At 37.8% G+C, this 20,977-nt stretch overlaps 1 protein-coding gene across 6 annotated transcripts in view; it reads right to left on the reverse strand.

The window, feature by feature from the left end:
• Positions 1–20,977, reverse strand: part of COL4A5 (collagen type IV alpha 5 chain) — a 271,709-nt gene that overhangs the window by 155,118 nt on the left and 95,614 nt on the right. For all 6 annotated transcript variants that reach the window (XM_060183117.1, XM_060183115.1, XM_060183116.1 and 3 more), the window contains exons 2-6: positions 19,420–19,479; positions 14,486–14,575; positions 5,531–5,575; positions 2,740–2,784; positions 2,592–2,654 (exon numbers count right to left, since the gene is read on the reverse strand). In XM_060183117.1, coding sequence (XP_060039100.1) covers positions 2,592–2,654; positions 2,740–2,784; positions 5,531–5,575; positions 14,486–14,575; positions 19,420–19,479 — 303 coding nt within the window. The remainder of the gene's footprint in view (positions 1–2,591; positions 2,655–2,739; positions 2,785–5,530; positions 5,576–14,485; positions 14,576–19,419; positions 19,480–20,977) is intronic.

Genomic DNA, 20,977 nt, shown 5'->3' on the forward strand with positions numbered 1-20,977 from the left:
TAGGGTGGGGCTCACTTTCCTGCATGCTTTTCTCAATTTATAACAAATGATATTGCATCCCCCAATCCCAACCTAATCAATGCAACGAGTACCACCTCAGCATGCTTCACTTCACACTGTGTCCAGAGACGTCAGACATGGAATGCAAACCCTTCAGCCTCATTATTTGAGTGAGACCTTTCCTTTCATAATATTCTCTAATTCCATTCCAGGAAGTTCACTTCCTAACAAAGTTCTAAAACCTAGATATAAACCAGATCCCATGAGATACAGCATATGTTCACAACTATCCATAAACTAGGGCAAAATATATACCCAAAAGCAAAAGCACACAATAGTCTGTTTTGAGTCAGTATAAAGTTCCTAATGAAATAGTATCTAATTAGACTTAGATGCCCCCCTCATCTACTTCCTATTACAGTTCTCTCACTCACTTTAGAGCTAACCTTAGCAAAGCAAGAACTGCAAAAGCCGAATAAGGGCAAGAGACTGGCATAATTTAATGAGGACTCTTTAGCCACTATAAAGACATCCCATCAGCTGGGGCCCTATTTGGGGAGTCCTCAGATTCCCAAACAGACATGATGGGTCTAGACCTCAAATAAATATCTCACCATTATTACTGATCATCTCTATCAGGAACAACAAAATAAACCCCTTTGTGGTCCCTCCATAGGACCTTGCCCTCAACTTGGATCAACAATGGTAGAGAATGTTCCATCCTCTAAAGGGAGGATGGACAACACACTCTATGCTACACCTGAGGAAGATGGATCCTGAAATTAGGGCAGCTTGGAATGTTCCTACTCACGACCACAGAATGTGAGCTCAGATCTACAGGGATGCAGAGGTCACACAAGCTCCTAAGCTGAATATGTGCCCCAGACCAAATCAAACCGATGGGGTTTACAGTCAACAATATTTATACCTCTTTCCCATATTAGGGAGCTACTCTCTTCCTAGATCCAGCCTTCTGGTCATTTTCCAGCCATGACATCATCTCCCCAGACAGTAACTTAGATCCATCTGTATATCAGATTTCAGGCTCAGGGGAAAAAATAGTATAGCCACAGGCCTTTTGAAATATAACCAAAATATGCCTACTAGCTATATACAAATTGGAGGACCCCCCAACTCTTTATCTGCACTATTCCAGCCTTCAGTTCCATGATTGGTCAACAATTTGTTTGGTTTTGTATGTTAACTCTTTTCAGCCACCAGGTTCCAGATGCTAGCATGATGCCAACCAGACTTCCCTGGACAGACAACCCCACCAATGTGTCCTGGAGCTCCATTTCCCCAGAGACCCACCCTACTAGGGAAAGACAGAAGCAGGCTGGGAGTATGGATCGACCTGTCAATGCCCATGCTTAGTGGGGAAGCAATTACAGAAGCCAGACCTTCCACCTTCTGCATCCCACAGTGACCTTGGGTACATATTCCCAGAGGGTTAAAGAATAGCGAAGCTATCAGGAGAGGAGATAGATATGGAGATCTGGTAGTGGGAATTGTGTGGAGTTGTACCTCTTATTCTATGGTTTTGTCAATGCTTCCTTTAAAAAAAAAACAATATAGAAGCTATCAAAAGAGGGAATTGGATACAGAGTTTTGGTGATGGGAATTGTCTGGAACTGTACCCCTCTTATCCTACGGTCTTGTCAATAAATACAAATGAAAATAAATAGATAGATAGATAGATAGATAGATAGATAGATAGATAGATAGATATCCAACTACCAGCAAAAGGCAAATGTGTGTAAGGGGAAAATACTGTATTAAAGTTCTATTTTTCTTGTTAACATGTCAACTTTATCATCTCCACTGATTAAGAAGATTTTCAAGGATTATAGTTTATAATGAAAAATGGTCTTTATTAATTTGACATAAATATTTAGGATAATTATCCTAATTCCTTTTCAATTTTCATCCTACTTTAAAACAAACTAATAATTAATGCTTTGATATATTGAAAATGTTGCATTATATTGAACAAATACCCTACATATGTCTACATATAGGGTACTACATCTTTTCTTAAACATTCTCTATATTGGGAGTCAGGTGGTGGTGCACTGGGTTGAGTGCATATGCTACAATGTGCAAGGATCTGGGTTCAAGTCCTCTGTTCCCACCTGCAGGGAGAAAGCTTCATGCGCAGGGAAATAGTGCTCCACATGTCTATCTTTCTCTCTATAGCCCCCTTCTGTCTTACTCTCTCTCTGTCTCTATAAAACAAATAAATTAATAAAATTTTAAAAGGAACATTCTATACCAATTTCTTTACCTTAAAAAAATGCCAACAGGGTTATTGCTGAGGATAGGTGTGTGGTGATGAAACTATCACTATTGCTGGCCATTGTTAAAATAGACACAGAGAAATTGAGAGGGAAAGGGAAGATAGAGAAGGAGAGAGAAAAAGAGAAGCATGTAACACTGCTTCACAGCTCGTGGGGAGTGGGGACTTGAACCTAGGTTCTTGGGTAATGTCTTCATTTGAACAGGTGTACTATGGCCCAGTCATGTATTTATTTAGCTTTACAAAATTATCATTAATAAGCATACTGACTAAAAATAAGCTGAAGAAATCTCACCTTAGTTCCATTGCATCCAGGTATACCTTGAGGTCCTGGAGCCCCATCATGACCTGGCATTCCCTTTGAAAAGGAATATAACACATGGATAATATTTATTAGATTATCTTTTAAAGGCTTTTAAAATAATAAGTCAATATTTACTTACAGGAAGACCTGGTGTCCCTGGAAATCCAGGAAGTCCAGTGGGACCCTGTACAAAAAAAAAATCCTTAAGCCCAGTAACAATCATATTAAAGGGAATCATGAAATTTATATTTATAAAAGAACCAGAAATATGCCTCAGTAGTTCTTTCCATTTGTTGTTGTTCAGTTAAGCACTACAAAAATTATTACGTGTTAAGAAGTGTCTTTTATAGAACACTATAGGGAAAAATCTCATTTGAGAGATCATTGTCTTTATTGTACTTAGTTTGAAAGAGAAATTAGTAGGCAAGATGAAGTGGTTACCCCAGGCTTGTGCTGAGTGTTGAATTCAGCAGGGGATGTGCTAGTACCGAACATACTGTTCCAAAGGAGCACTGTAACATGTGCGCTTAACCAGGTGCACCATCGCCCAGATCCCCCAAAGTTATTTTCTTACACAGTGTTTTAAACCAGTGATTCTATTTTTAAATACATAATTATTAATGAGAAAGGGAGCGAGTAGATGACAGCATCACTCTGGAACCTGCAATGCCAAGGACTGAAACTCAGAACCTCATGACTGAGAGTTCAAAGATTCATCCACTGAGCTACATCTTCAGTTATTCAAATTGATTTCCTTTTCACTTCCCTCCCCTCCCCTCCCCTCCCCTCCCCTCCCCTCCCCTCCCCTCCCCTCCCCTCCCTTCCCTTCCCTTCCCATCCCTTCCCTTTCCTCCCCTTCATTTCCCTCCTCCGGTCCTCTCCCTACATTCCTTCTCCCCTTTCTTCCTTTCTCCCTTCCTTCCCCTGGGGCTTCACCACTCCAAGATGACTTTTCCAAATTAAAAGAGCAAAACAGAAGCAGAGAGTCCAAGAGAAATGGGGAGAGGGATGAAGAAGTTCCCTTCAACTGCTGGAAGTCCTGTTCCAACCTGGGTCATGTACACATCAAAGAGGGTACATTATGCAACTGAGTTATTTTAACAGCCCACAAATTATTTTCTTTTTTTTTTTTTTTTTACAAATTATTTTCTTAAGATACACAAAATAAATTATACTTATAAGCTGGAACCTAAGAAATGAGGACAGAGTAGGAAAATATAAATTGAAACTCGGACTAGGTGGGGTTTATTGTACCACAGCAAAGGACTCTGGAGAAGGAGGGGCAGGGAAGGGGTGGAGAACCTTAGGATCCTATTGCATGATGATGGAAAAGACATAAGTCGTGGGTGATAGTGTTCTGCAGAGAATTTCCACAGGGAGATAAGAAACTGTGCACATGTGTCAACAACTGTACTGTAAAGCATTAGCCACCCTCTCCAATAAAATTGATAAAAAGTGAGTTTTATCAATTTATAATTATAATATTTGTACACAGTCTGAGGTGGCCAGCCCTTTGAACCCTAGAAGATTAAAATAACTACATTCATTAAAAATTCTGGTTTAAACCACATATAAGATATATATTTTAAAAATTGAAAATTCGGGGGCTGTATAATGGCACACTCATTTGAAGGCAAACATTACCATGAGCAAGGACTTGGGTTCAAGCCCCCAGTCCTCACCTGCAGGAAAGAAGCTTCACTAAATGGTGAAGCAGTGTGGTCAGTTTCACTCGGTCCCTCTTTCTATCTGTCTCCCCCTTCTTTCTCAATTCCTTTATGTCTCTATCCAAACTAACTAAATTATATATATAATATTTTTAAAATAAAAATAAATTGAGAATTTGTTAGAATTAAGAACTTGAACATGTCGTACACATAATATATTTTTTTAATTTTTTAATATTTACTTATTTATTTTCCCCTTTGTTGCCCTTGCTGTCTTTTTTATTGTTGTTGTAGTTGTTATTGTTGTTATTATTGATGTTGTAGTTGTTAGGACAGAGAGAAATGGAGAGAGGAAGGGAAGACAGAGAGGGGGAGAGAAAGACACCTGCAGACCTGTTTCAACACCTGTGAAGCGACTCCCCTGCAAGTAGAGAGCCTGAGGCTCGAACTGGGAACCTTACTCCAGTCCTTGCGCTTCACACCACGTCCGCTTAACCCACTGTGCTACCGCCCGACTCCCACACATAATGTATTTTAAAACCTTTTTTACATCAGTATAAATAGATATCTGGATATAAGAAGATAACTATCAAAATACTAATGAAAGGTTAATTATACACATATATACTAACTTTTAAGTTTTACTTTCTTTTTTATTGTCCCTACAGTTATCGCTAGGGCTTGATACTGGCACTACAAATCGATAGCTCACAACTGCTTATTTTTTCTTGATTTTTTTCTATTTTATTTGACAGATAGTGAGAGGAGAGAGGGTGATAAAGAGGGAGAGACAAAAGGGCCAGTCAGTGATGCACCTGGTAGAGCACACATGTTACAATGTTCAAAGACCTGGGTTTAAACCTCTGGTTCCCACCAGCAGGGGGGAAGCAGTGCTGCAGGTGTCTCACTTTCTCTCTCCATCTCTATCTTCTCTGATTCTCTTGATTTCTCTCTGCCTCTATTCAACAAAAATAAATGAATTTTTAAAAAAGAGAGAAGGAGAAAGATAGATACCTGCAGACTTTCACCACTCCTGAAGCATCCCCCCTCAAGTGGAAAGAGAGGGCTTGAGTTCTTGTAGACTGTAAAGCCCGTGCTCAACCAGGTATGCAACTGATTAGTCCCCAAGCTTAACTTTTAAAAGAGTGCATGTTTTGTTTTGTATTTCAGTATGAATTTTTTTCCAGCTATCTCACAAAAGTTAACTTACTTTTTCCCCTGTTTTAGTGAACATGGCATTTGATTCATAGAACCTTCACTTACTCTGATCCCTTTTGGTCCTGGTGGCCCTGGAATCCCATCATCACCCTGAAAAATAACACATTTTGATTTTTCCTTCAAAAGAAAATGAATAAGTAATTGTAGTTTATAAAATAAATTTAACATTTGCGGACCTCTGTAAAAGTTAGTGAGAAACACACCTAAAGAAGCAGATTTTCATTGAGACTGAAAGCCTCAAGGCTATTATTTATAATAAATAATAAGAAAATCATTATAACAGGTATATGAAAATACACTCAATATCACTAATTATTTGGCAAATTAAAATTAAAACTAGGATATGTTACCTCACATTTGCTAGACTATCTTAAAAATGTTAAAAAATAATAAGTGTTGGAAAGACTTTAGAGAATACTTGGACACCAATGGTAAGAAGGTAAATTAATGTAGTATGTAAATTAGTACAGAAAATTCCTCAAAAAAATAAGAAGAAAAATACTGTGTGACTCAACTCTTTGCTTTCTGGTATTCATCCAAAGTAGATGAAGAAATTAATTTCAACATATCTATTTATTCCTGTATTTATTGCAGCTTTCTATACAATAACCAAGATATGGAAACAGCCTTAAATGGCCTGATTTAGCAATACTAAGACCATTATTAATAATACTATAGATAATGCTTTAGTGGGGAAAGAATATCTACTAAAAGTTATATACCAGACACCTTGCTATATTGCCCAATAACTTCCAGTAGCTTTCTGCTGGATTCCTTAGGTTTCTTTTTTATGTATACTATCATATCATATCCAGCTTTCTGGTCCTTTTTCCAGCCCTGACATCTTCTCCCGACAATAACTTGGATCCACCTGCATATCAGATTTCAGGTTCAGGGAAAAGAAAAAAACAACTAGTATAGCCAAGGGCCCTTTGTAATATAACTAAAATATGCCTACTAGCTATATACAAAATGGAGGGCCACCCCCCAACTCTTTATCTGCACTAATTCAGCCTATAGGTCCATGATTGGTCAACAATTTATTTGGCTTTGTATGTTAACTCTCTTTTCAGCCACCAGGTTCCAGATGCTAGCATGAGGCCAACCAGACTTCCCTGGACAGCCAACCCCACCAATGTGTCCTGGAGCTCCGCTTCCCCAGAGCCCCACCCTACTAGAGAAAAACAGAAGCAGGCAGGGAGTATGGATCGGCCTGTCAATGCCCATGTTCAGTGGGGAAGCAATTACAGAAGCCAGACCTTCCACCTTCTGCATCCCATAATGACCTTGGGTCCATATTCCCAGAGGGTTAAAGAATAAGAAAGCTATCAGGGGATGGGATGGGATACAGAGTTCTGGTGGTGGAAATTGTGTGGAGTTGTACCCCTCTTATCCTATGGTTTTGTCAGTGTTTCCTTTTTATAAAGAAAAAAAAAGTTATACACCTTAGCAGCACTTCTAAAAATAGCAAGAAAGAAAATTATCTAAATGATCAGCAAAAAGGGTTGGCTTACTAAAATATAATTTATATAGAAATTGGAATGGAATGTGGTTATAAAAATGAGGAGATTCTGTGTCTCTTGATGAGATCTATAACATATACTTATCCAATGTCAAAGACTAGATATGTGTCAAATGCATTATCATTTTATATACAAAGGGGAGTTTAAAAAAGTATATTGTGTATGCACTATTACATGAATATATATTTTGGTAGCAACAGACATATCCATAAAAGCTTACTAGATACATTAATAAGAAAAATAACAAGTAAATACCTATTACTGATATGCAGAACACAGTGGCTGATGGGCATTAGTAAAAATAAAGGTGTCATTGCCCACATAAATTCTTATATGATTTCATTTGGAATAAGTGAATATATTATTAATGATATAATGCATATCAAAATTAATTATTTTATTTTAAATAATAAAGACAGCTTTTGGAAAATATTACATACATGCTCATGTATATTTAATGTACACACTCCAAATATATATATTTTTTCATATATAGAAGTATACAGTTTAAGGAATAATCCATAAAAAAATTACTTACTATATATGTTACCCAACATAGAAGGATTGAAATGTGCTTGAAATTCAGTATCCTAGTAGTTTAGAAAACTGTCTAAACTTTTCATTTTTATAGGCATTGAAATGAAGTCACAGCACACCAAATTTATTGAAAACCTGTACCAGCTGATTGTGACTACTCTGAATCCCCCCTCCAAAAAATGCTGGATATGTCCCCATTTTTCTCCTCAGATATCAACTTCCTCTTCCCTGAGATGAGATCAATTCAAACATTTGGGAGGTGGTCATGGAGTAATATCAAACAGAACAGACTCTTCCCCCAAACAGCAAATATCTATAAATATCAATCTTAAGAAACCTCACCAACTATATCTGAGACATTCACAGAAGCACTGTAGCCTCTGGGGGGTGCTTGAAGGCATGGTTGGGATGAGAAGGGGTGTGGGATTGAAGCTGAATATGGGCCCCAGATCACAACAAATCGATGGGGTTTACAGTCAACAATGTTTATTCGTCTTTCCCATATTAGGAGCTACTCTCTTCCTAGATATAGCTTTCTGGTCCTTTTTCCAGCCCTGACATCATCTCCCCAGACAATAACTTGGATCCACCTGCATATCAGATTTCAGGTGCAGGGAAAAGAAAAAAAACTAGTATAGCCACAGGCCCTTTGGAATATAACTAAAATATGCCTACTAGCTATATACAAAATGGAGGACCCTCCCCCAACTCTTCATCAGCACTATTCCAGCCTTTAGGTCCATGATTGTTTAACAATTTGTTTGGCTTTCTATGTTAACTCTTTTCAACCACCAGGTTCCAGATGCTAGCATGATGCCAACCAGACTTCACTGGACAGACAATCCCACCAATGTGTCCTGGAGCTCCGCTTCCCCAGAGCCCTGGCCCCCTAGGGAAAGAGAGAGACAGGCTGGGAGTATGGATCAACCTGTCAATGCCCATGTTCATTGGGGAAGCAATTACAGAAGCCAGGCCTTCCACCTTCTGCATCCCACAATGACCTTGGGTCCATACTCCCAGAGGGTTAAAGAATAAGAAAGCTATCAGGGGAGGAGATGGGATACAGAGATCTGGTGGTGGGAATTGTGTGAAGTTGTACCCCTCTTATCCTATGGTTTAGTCAATGTTTCCTTTTCATAAATAAAAAATTAAAAAAAAACACAAAGAGGTTTAGGGCTTTGTCAGGACATAGTACAATTTTCCCTCTATAAGCAGCCAAGGAGTGCTGGCTGTGATAGAGGGAAACCTATGAACTTTTAATCCATGACCTCGGGGGTGTTAGCCTACTGAATCACAAACAAGGACACAAGACAGTGCTGAATAAAAGAAGCTTGTTCTGTTGCCAAAAGAAGGCAGACACACAAAAAGGAAATTTGCAGCAAATATACAGAAGGCATATATACACACACCACAGAGTGCATAATTGCTCAAGGTAATAAAAAGAAATATAACCTTATGCACCTCCTAACAAAGTTACAGGACCTAGCTATAGACCAGGGGCCATGGGTTAGGGCACTTGTTAAGTTAGGGGAAAATAGATGCCTTAAGCTTAGAGTGCTCAGTAGTCTTCAGTGACACAGTAGGTGCCGCAGGCAGGTGGAGAGACCTAGAGAAGACACCATAAAGTACTTGGTCAAGGGAGTTGGGCGATAGCGCAGGGGGTAAAGCACAGATAACACAAAGGCAAGGATCGGCGTAAGGATCCAGGTTCCAGCCTCTGGCTCCCCACCTGCAGGGGGTCGCTTCACAATCGGTGAAGCAGGTGTGCAGGTGTCTTTCTTTCCTCCTCTCTGTCCTCCCCTCCTCTCTCCATTTCTCTCTGTTCTATCAAACAATGATGACATCAATGATAACTACAAAAATAAAACAACAAGGGCAACAAAAGGAAATAAATAAATATTTTTAAAAAGTACTTGGTCAAATATTTTCTGCTTAAACCTCGATACCCTCCTCAACTACTTTCTATTTCATCTCCCTCAAGCACACTAAGTCTAACCTGTCAAATAAAGTAAGGACTACAAAAGCTGGATAAGGGCAAGAGACCAGCACATTTTAATATTGGTCCTTTTGGTCACTACCAGGTCACCCCATCATATAGGGCCCTAATCAGGGAATCCTGGGATTTGTGTATATATGTGATGGCCTAGGCCTCTAACAGATCCCTCTCTCCACCATCACTGGTCATCTCCATCAGGAACAACATCATAAGCCCTCTTGTGGACCTCTCCAGGACCTTGCCCTCATTCTGGAACAGCAATGGCAGAAACTGCCCCACTCTGTGAAGAAAGGCTGGGCCAACATACTCAGCAACTTGAGGAAGACTAGTCCTGAAATGAGTGCAGCCTAGAATGTTCCTAGCTATGACCATAGAATGCGAGCTCAGACCCACAGGGACGTAGAGATTACACAGGCTCCTAGGCTAAATAAGATTAGATATGAGCCCTAGGGCAGATAGGTGGGGTTTATAGTTAACAATATTTATAAACCATTTCCCCAATATTGGGAGCTTCTTTCTGCCCTTATCCAGCTTTCTAGTCCCATTCCCAAATCTGGCACCAGATTCCCAGACAATACTTTAGTCCAACTGCATGTTAGCTATCAGGCTCAGGCAAAAATTAGTAAAGTCATGGTCCCCTTAGAACATACCTAGAATAGACGTGTAGCTTTTTTCAAAATGGATGTCCCAAATTTCATCTGCTATATTCCTTTCACATTTAGGTTCCTGATTATTAAGACTTTTTTCTGCTTTATATCTTTTTTTTAAAAAAAATATTTACAAAAAGGAAACGCTGATAAAAATCATAGGATAAAAGGGGCACAACACCACACAATTCCCACCACCAGAACTCTGTATCCCATCCTCTTCTTTGATAGCTTTCCTATTCTTTAACCCTCTGGGAATATGGACCCAAGGTCATTGTGGGATGCAGAAGGTGGAAGGTCCAGCTTTCTGTAATTGTTTCCCCGCTGAACATGGACATTGAAAGGTCAATCCATACTCCCAGCCTGTCTTTCTTTTTTCCTAGTGAGGCGGGGTTTTGGGGGAGTGGAGCTCCAGGACACATTGGTGGGGTTGTGTGTCCAAGGAAGTCTTGTTGGCATCATGTTAGCATCTGGAGCCTGGTGGCTGAAAAGGGAGTTAACATATAAAGCCAAGCAAGTTGTTGACTAATCATGAACTTAAAGGCTGGAATAGTGCAGATGAAGAGTTGGGGGGGGGGGGGGTCTACATTCTGTAGATAGCTAGTAGGCATATTTTAGTTATATGCCAAAGGGCCTGTGGCTATACTAGTTGTTTGTTTCTTTTCCCTGAACCTGAAATCTGATATGCAGGTGGATCCAAGTTATTGTCTGGGGAGATAACGTCATGGCTGGAAAAAGGACCAGAAAGGACCCATCTTCCTCAGGTGTAGCATAGAGTTTGTTGTCCAGCCTCCCTTCAGAGGATGGAACATTCTCTACCGTTGTTGATCCAAGTTGAGGACAAGGTCTTGTGGGGCCCACAAAGAGGACTATTGTGTTGCTCCTGATAGAGATGACCAGTGACAATGGAGAGAGGGATTTATTTGAGGTCTAGGCCCGTCATGTATGTTAGGGAATCTCAGGACTCCCCGAATAGGGCCCCAGCTGATGGGGTGGTCTGATAGTGATTAAAGAGTCCTTGTTAAAGTGTGCCAGTCTCTTTATGAATATTGATTTTGTAACCTGCATCTTTACTGAATTTATTGATTTTTGGGGTTCTCTAGGTATCACAACATACCATCTGCAAATAATGTTTAACTTCATCCTTTCCTGTTTGAATTCCTTTGATATATCTTCTTGTAATTGCAGTGGTGAGGATTTCTAGGACTGTGTTGAATAAAACTGGTGAGAGTGGACATCCATGATTAGATCCTGATTTTAGTGGGGAAACTTTTAAGTTTTCCCTGTTGAGTATGATGTTCACCTTGGGTTAATAATATATAACCTTAACGTTTTTGAGAAATTTTCCTTCTATTCCCAATTTCCTAAGGGCCTTTATCAAAAATGTGTGTTGGAACTTGCCAAATGCTTTTTCTGCATCACTTGATAAAACCATATGATTTTTATCTTTCTTTTGGTTGATAGGGTGGACTACATTGACTTGCAAAAGTTGAAATATCTGTTTCTCAGGGATGAGTCCCATTTGATCTTGGTGGATTATTATCTTAGTATGTTGTTGGATTCAATTAACCATAATGTTTTTTGAGGACCTTTGAATTAATGTTCATCAGGAATATAGTTCTATAGTTTTCTTTTTTGGTGGAGTCCTTTCCTGCTTTGGGTATCAGAGTGATCTAGCCTCATAAAATGTGTTTTTGAATGTACCCTCTTCTATTTTCGGGAAGAGTTTGAGAAGAGTAGATGTTCTTCTTTGACTGTTTTATAGATTTTATCAGCATAGCCATCCGGACCTAGGCATTTGTTCTTTGGTAGGCTTTTGATCACTGTTTCATTTTTTTTTACTAGTGACTGGTCTATTAAATTTATCTACTTCCTTTTGTGTCTAGGTTGGCAATATGTATAACTCTAAGAATTTGTCTATTTCTTCTAAGTTGCCAAATTTATTTTCATACATATGTCCATAATAGTCTTACATGATCCTTTATACCTCTGCCTCATCTGTTGTAGTATCTCCTCTCTCTCTTTTCTGAGTGATTTTACCATAGCATTCTCTCTTTTTCTCTTAGTAATGGTTTATCCATCTTATTTATCCTTTCAAAGAGTTCACACTTCGTTTTATTTATCTTCCTAATGGTCATTTCTTTTCTATTTCACTGATTTCTGCTCTAATTTTAGCTATTTCCTTTCTCCTACTGATTGTTGAATATCTTTGTTGCTCTATTTCTAGTTGGTTCAGTTGGGTTATTGGATGGTTTACTAGTGATTTCTCCTCTTTATTAATGTGGGTCCTTATTACTATGGACTTCCCTCTCAAGACTATTCCTGAAATTGGGACAGCTTGGAACGTTCCTACTCATGACCACAGAATGTGAGTTCAGATCTACAGGGATGCGGAGGTCACATAGGCTCCTAAGCTGAATATGAGCCCCAGATCAGATCAAATCAATGAGGCTTATAGTCAACAATATTTATATACCTTTCCAATATTTGGGAGCTACTCTCTTCCCTGATCCAGATTTTTGGTCCTTTTCCAGCCGTGATATTTCTTTACACAAAAGAAGGGCCAGAGTAAAGAGAACTGAAGGAAATAGCTACATTTACAATCGAATCCAAAAAGATAAAATACCTAGGAGTAAATCTAACAAAGGAGGTGAACGACCTTTTCAATGAAATACAGTTAAAACCTAAGGTTAACTTAGATTCCCACTTAAACTCTAGGTCTATTCCCTCCCTACCTTGAGGCCAGATCCCATTAATCCCATTAGCTAGTTTGGATACAACAAATGACACTCAATAATTTAACAACTGGAAGAAAGTCTAAGATCATCAGATAAAGAAAGGACTAGAAAATCTGGATAAAAGCATGTGACTGACTCATTTTAATGATGGCCTTTTTGGTCAATACCAGGCCACCCTATTACCTGGGGTCCTAGATAGGGAATCCTTGGATTCTCCTATAGAAAATATGGACCTAGACCTCTAATAAATCCCTCTCACTACCAGCACTGGTCACACCCATTGAGAAGGTAATCATAAACCCTTTTGTAGGTTTCTTTAGGACCATACTCTTACTATGAACTAACAATGGTAGGGACTTCCCCACTCTCTGAAGGGAGGCTGGGTCCTCCTACTCAGCTATTTGAGGAAGACTGGTTCTGAAATGAGTGCAGCCTAGAATATTCCCAGCTAAGATACTGGATGGTGAGCTCAGTTTGACAGGTACTTGGAGGTTATACAGGCTCCTGTTCTAAATATTAACACATATGCCCGAGGATCGAACTCGGGACCTCATGCTTGAGAGTCCAAAGCCTTATCACTGTGCCACCTTCCGGACAACTCTGTGATATTTCTTTTCAACACTTTATTTTAGGGGGTTTTTATTTATAAAAAGGAAAAAAATGACAAAAATATTAAAAAATACCACTACTATTAAGCATATACCTATCAAGTAAGAGGTGAACTCTAAAATTATGTAGAATCAAGTTTCTCATGAGAATAATTTGTGGTACTATTGACTCAGTACTCAAAAATATATGCTCCAAGCAAAGTTTCTCACTGTCAGGGCCACTCAATTTGAAAAGGTCATATACAACATGTCTTTGACCACTTGTGAGATCAACACTACTGAAGATTTAGAAATATAACAGACTTGACTTAACAATACACAGAATATGTGGCCAGATAGTGTTGAATAACAGCATGGCTTTCAGTATCCTGTTGACTAACCAAGGAGATGTCTTCTTACCAGTACTTTGTGCTGCACTAATATAACTGTAACTGGCAAAGTAGAACAGTACAAAACCAAACTTGAGGGAAAAAAAGTAAGTCCTGGCTTTCTAAATTATATTGGGTGAACATTCTATTCTTTACTTGGTAATGGCTGATATTCATGGTAACATTCAGTTCTCCAAGAAGACCTGATTGTCCTGCTTGGGATAATTTTAATCATGACTATGATCCAGTGTGACCTTAACCATCCGTTTTTAACATACCTTTCAAAAATCAATTCATTTAGCTCCATAATAGGATACTTTATGTTTTTCTCCCCAGCCCTCTACTCCCATATTTAAAATGATTTAATTTCTCAGGCTAGAGAGACAACATAATGGTTATGCAAAAGACTTTTATGCCTGAGGCTCCAAGCTCCCAGATTCAGTCCCCAGCATCACCATAAGCAAAAGCTGAGCAGTGCTCTAGTGTTTCTATCTGTGTCTTTCTCGCTGTATCTTTCTCATTAAAATACAATTTAAAAATTATTTAATTTCCCTGGTATTACTGGTTGAAAACTTGCACATACCTTTTGTCCCCTAGGCCCTGGAGGCCCTTCTAGCCCTGGAAATCCAGGCAAACCTGGGTGGCCTTCCAAGCCTGGAAATCCTCTCTCCCCCTGCAATTGAACAGGAATGAAAAGTATAGTTAATTGTGAATTTTCAAGTATAGGCATGACTGGATTTCAAAAACAGTACTTGATTATATGAAGAAAACTCATTTAATTAATAATATTAAATGTATTATATCCACTAACATGGTAAATCCTGACAGAAAATATTGATTGAATATAAACAGAAAAACACAAACCACTCTGGTGGTGCGGAAGGTGTAGAATTATACCCTTGCTATGGTATAATTTTGTAAATCAATATTAAATCGCTAATAACAAAAGTTTAAAAAAAGAAAGGAAGAGAAGGCAAGGGAATAACAAATGGGAAAATATATATAAATATAGACATATAGTTATAGAAATAATAGTCAAGCCCCATCTGTGGCCTTGAGAGAACTACTGCAGTTTCCAATGGAGGGAATGCGACACAAAAGTCTAGTGGTGGGAATGGTGTAGAATTATATTCCTGTTATCTCATAATTTTTAAATTACTAATAAATATATACAAATCACTAATAAAATGTATAGATAAAATAATTATGATAATATTGACATATACAATAAAGTTGTTATCACAGATAAAAAAAAAACAAAAACCACAACTACTATAAATATATAACATATGTTATCGTAATCTTTCTTATAAAAATAAAAGAATGTGGCCTGGGAGGTGGCACAATGGATGAAGCACTGGACTCCGGAGCAAGGAGTCTTGAACTTGATTCTTAGCATCACTTGTGCCAGAGAAATGCTTTGATTTTTCTCTCTCATCTCTCTGATGTTAATAAACCAGTTTCAAAAGGTAAACAAATATCAAAGATGAAATGAAGTTTAAACACACTGACAGAAAGAGTTTGACAGGAATGACAGGAGTAACATAAGCATTTTACAGGAGTGAAGCAGAGTAAAAAGAAACCATCAGAACTTACCTCTTCCATGTTCTCTAGTTTAGTGCTATACAGTTTTCCTAGAAGCCTTGCATAACATTTTAGATTTCTACTGTGTTGTGATCTCTTCTGTCTCATTTATTTATCTCTTCTGACTTATTTAGGTCTTCTCCCCCCCCCCCCTTTTTTAAGTGAGTTTGGCTACGGTACTGTCAATTTCATTTGCCCTTTTGAAGAACTAACTCTTAGCTTCACGAATCTCTTGGATATTTTTTGTTTTCCCTCAATGTTGTGTACTTCTGCTCCAATTTGTATTATGTTATTCCTTCTGCTTGCTTTGTGTTTGCTTTGTTCTTCTTTTTCTAAATTCTTCAAGTAGATTTCCACATTTTGAAAACAAAATTATATTCAGGGTGCTCAGTTGAAATACACCTCTACCAAAACTTGAGGACAATGCCTGAAGAGAGGTCATATTTTCTAGGGAGCAAAATTACTATACAGCTATTGAAAAGAAAGAAATACCCTAGAATGTGAAAGGAAATTGTGCTGAAAAGCTTAATTATATTGGTATTAGTAATACCATATGCCTATGAATGATACATTCTGAAATGTATCCTCATACTGCAATCTAACAATATGCTCCTATCTGAGTACTATTGTATTATAAGGGAGATAGAAGGGCAGCTATTGAATAGTAGCAAAATAATTGCAAGAGCAGTCCCCAGCATGTGAAAGGGAAAAAGTTTCCTGCAGCAAAAATCATAGAAGTTTTCTGAAAAGAAGAGATGGGGGGGGGGAGGGAGTTTTCCACCTAACTCCTATAACAGATGGTAGGGAAGGCTGACATTTGTTGGGTGCCTAACCTTTGCTACCTGTTGTCAGGAATTTGATTAATCCTTACAGAAAATCCATATTTTAGTGGAACTTGCCAATACACAAAAACACAGGAAATGACTTATTGTAGCTATATCTAAAAGTCAAACTTTTTAATTTTTACATACTGGTATATGCTGCATGCCTATTCCAATAAAGCATTCTTATTTGTTTTCTTTTTTAATTTTTTATTTATAAAAAGGAAACACTGACAAAGCTATAGGATAAGAGGGGTACAGCTTTGCACAATTCCCACCACCAGACCTCCGTATCCTGGAATAATCTTCCCCACTTTCTGTCTGTCCCTTCAATAGGGGCTTTACTCGGGAGCACTTAAAAAACTTTAGGGACTAGGTGGCAGTGCACCTGGTTGGGTGCACATGTTACAATGCACAAGGACCCAGGTTCAAGTCCCCAGTCCCCAGATGCAAGGGGAAAGCTTTGCGAGTGGTGAAGCAAGGCTGCAGGTGCCTCTCTGTTTCTCTCCTTCTCCATCCCGCCCCCCCCCCCATTCCTCTCGATTTCTGGCTGCTTCTATCCAATAAATAGATACAGATAATAAAAGTTTAAAAAAGAAAAACATATTTAAAAAAATTAATTCAGGGAGCCAGGTGGGCACAAATGTTACAGCATGCAAGGACCCAGGTTCGAGCCCCCATCCCCACCTGCAGTGGGAAAGCTTCATGTGTGGTCAAGCAGTGCTACTGGTGTCTCTCTGTCTCTCTACCTCTATATCACCCCTTTCCCTCTTAATTTCTGGCTGTCTCTATCCAATAAGTAAATAAATATAATTTTAAAATTTAAAAACTTTGATGTTCATTTAAAAATACATTATCATACAGAGCAAATGAGAGGAATGAGAGAGGAACAGGGAACTGCTTAGTTCTAGTATGCAGTATTGTTTAAGGGGTTGAATCTAATCGCAGGCAAGTTGCTGTTAGGCTGAGTGGAATAGGTACAGAGGTGAAGGGAAACTACCAAATGGTCTTGCTCATATGTGGAATATAGATGACTAAAGTACATGGATTTGCAAACAACAACAGAAAAGGATAATCAATTGTCTCTATACACTTGATAACTAAGATAGCTACAGGAATTGGGAGGAGAGGGCAAGAGGCATAAAATTTGGTGGGATGTAAGGTGACTTACATGTTTTATGTGTAGGTATGAAAACACACCTAAAATCCGTTAATTCTATAAAAAACGCTAGACCACAAATTAAAAAAAAGAAAAAGCACCAAAAGATTTCTCTTTTGGATCCTTTCTTTTTCCCTAGAAATAGAAAATTATTTCTGTGTTCTATATTACATTTAAAATAGTTTTTAAGATTCTAAAAATTCAAATAAATTTGAAAATATGTTTTGAAGTAGTTTAAATTCATTATCTATATAAACCATTTATAAATAATAATATTCTATATTCTTTCTGTGTTTTGTATTATTTGAGCCACGAAGGGACAACATGAAGCAGGTGAAACTATTACTTTCATTTTTAAACTAAAGATATAGGACAAAGAAAAATTGTGTAGCTTTTCTAAACCCAACCTAACATAAACAAAATTACATTCATTAGCTTTCTGCTTCTTCACTTTTTCAGAAACTGTGCAACCCAACTATCCTAGACATAAATTTGTCATGCTTTTGATTTCATTCTTTGTAGTCCTCTTCATACATACACTTTTGTACTACAAAGAATACTAACTATTGGAGTTGGGGAAAACAGCATGATGGTTATACAAAAGACTTTCTCACCTGTGGTTCTAAAAATATCATGTTCAATCCCCCAATCAGGTTCAGTCCCCCATAAGTCAGAGCTAAACAGTGTTCTGGTCTTGGTCTTTCTATCCCTCTCTCCATATCCATCCATACATACATATACACACATGTCATATGAAATGAAATAAATCCTTCAAACGTAATTCATCAATCATTATCTTACATGGACTAGATAAAGATATGCGAAATTACAACCAGAGAGGTGGCTCAGCTGATGGAGAGCAGAACTGCAAGTCTGATACCCAGTGTTCAATCCCTGTCATCAAATAAATCAAAGATGTGCTTAGTTTCTCTCACTCACATAAAATTATGTATATATATGTATACATAATATACTTATAATATATATAATTGTGCCATGATAAATGATATTTTGTTTCCTCTTAAGTGTTTTTATGTTGTCAATTAAGTAAGTGATTTCAACAAGCTTGATCAGAGGTTGGAAGACTACAGTTCTTAGACCTAATGTAGCCAAAAGCCTGTTTTATATAGTTCAGGAAATAATATAGATTATTCTTTAATTTTTTTTTAATTTATATATTTTGGATAGTGAAAGAGAAAAAATGAGAGGGAAGGAAGAGATGAGGGTGAGAGAAAGAGAGAGAGAGAGAAAGGGGGTGGTGGCACACCTGGGTGAGTACACATGTTACAATACACCAGGACCTGGGTTCAAGCCCCCAGTCTCCACCTGCAGAGGGAAAGCTTTTCAAGTGGTGAAACAGTGCTGCATGTGTCTCTGATTCTATCCCTTCCTCTAGCTTTATGGCTATCTATATCCAATAAATAAAGATACTAAAAGAAAAATTAAAAGAGAGAGACAGACAGACAGACACACCAGGACCTGCAGTACTGTTTCACCCATGCAGGTGGAATGACAGGGGGCTTGAATCTGGGTCCTTTCACACTGCAATGTGTGCACTCTACCAGGTGTGACACTGCCCAGCCACTATACTATACCTTACCTTTAACATTTCTTATTTATTTATAAAATGGAAATATTGACAAGACCATAGGATAAGAGAGGTACAGTCCCACACAATTTCCACCATCAGAACTCCGTATAAATCACTTCATTTTAAAGAGAGAAAAAGATGTGGCAGAGATATTATGTGGTTCACAAAATATAAATATTTATTACATGACCTTCTGTAGAAGATGCTTGATTCCTAAGACAAAGTCTAAACCTTAAGTCAAATAATCCCCATAATAAAATTGATTTCATTTAACTAGATGATGCAGTAGGAACACAGGTTTTACCTTAAAAGCATATTTTACTGACTTCATTAAGTTAATCAAGGCCCATCTCAGATCTTACCTTTTCTCCTTTTATGCCACTACAGTCACACTTTGATCCTGGAGAACACCCATAGCAAGCCTACAGGGAAGAGGAATGGGAAGGAGAATCATTAAATATGAACATGAAAACCAAACTCTGTCTTACTCCAAGTGAAGTCAACATTTTGAAGTTGGAAAAAAAGTACCAGAAAAATATCTGAAATGGCATATACCAAGATGTAAACACTAGTCACCTCTGGGGAAGCTTGTGCTACCTGTTGTAAATACTTCTGTATGATTTTTTTTCACAATGAGAAAAATTTTTTTTATAATTTTGAAGTCAAAAAGATACTTAAGAATATGCTAGAATAAAAATCAATTAAAACGATTTATCACTAATACATCAGTCACTTGTTCACTTTAGGAACTACTTATTTTATTCTAATATCATATCACTCGTAATAAACTCTCTCTCAATATACAATAGCAGTGACCTTGGCAACTAGCTAAGTATATCTGGTACTTGAAGTTGCTTCCTTCTCTCTATTCAGATCAATTATGGAGCACATAAAATACGCAGTGCTATCTTTTAGTACCATTCCTTTCTTTGCCTCTGCTCTCTTATCACCAGCAGTTCAGATTCTAATAACTCCAAGTTTTTCTACAAATGCTGTTTCTATAACTGAGAAATTCTAAATTGCCTCCACTGCCAAGTTCACCCATTCATAATAAGAACTAAATTTCTGCAGGATGGAAGTATGGATTGACCTGCCAACATCCATGTACAGTAGACAAGCAATTACAGAAACCGGAACCTTTAGTACCCTCAAAATAACTGTTCCATACACCCAAAGGGGTAAAAGATAGGGGAAGAAGACTAGAGGGCTCTAAACCCCAACTCCACCAAGACCCGAAGCATTTGTCATCAGGAATCTTTTTTTTTTTTTTTTTTTAGTTTTTTTTAGTTTTTTTTTTAAGTTTTTTCTTTTATTTATTTAAGAAAGGAGACATTAACAAAATCATAGGGTGGGGGGTACAACTCCACACAATTCCCGCCACCCAATCTCCATATCTCATCCCCTCCCCAATAGCTTTCCCATTCTCTATCCCTCTGGAATCTTGTTTTTGTACCAGCAAAGGGTAGCAAATCTGGAAAACATCAGAGGAAGCCAGGCAGTGTTTCTCTTTTAAGAGAGGGAAGAGGAAAAAAAGGACACTCATAAGTAGTAATAAGTGTAGGGCTAACTTAAAAAGGAAGTGAAAACAGAACCATAAAAGAAACAGGCAAATAAGATTATAGATATAGAGCTGAGTAGTGCTCTGTTAAAAAATCTAAATATATAAATATAAATCCATATATAAATGGACATCTAACCTATGAAGAGAAGTCAAGACCATACAGTGGAGAAATAATAGTTTCTTCAACAAATTGTATTCAAAAAACAGTACAGACATATGCAAACAAAAATCAGATCACTATTTAATACATACAGAAACTAACTAAACTGCAATAAAGACTTGGATATTAGTCCCCAAACCATTAAATATGTAGAAAATATATACATATATACTATAGGACCTTGGCATCAGAAATACAT

This window comes from Erinaceus europaeus, chromosome X (genome assembly GCF_950295315.1).
Source record: "Erinaceus europaeus chromosome X, mEriEur2.1, whole genome shotgun sequence".
In the NCBI taxonomy this organism is placed as follows: domain Eukaryota; kingdom Metazoa; phylum Chordata; class Mammalia; order Eulipotyphla; family Erinaceidae; genus Erinaceus; species Erinaceus europaeus.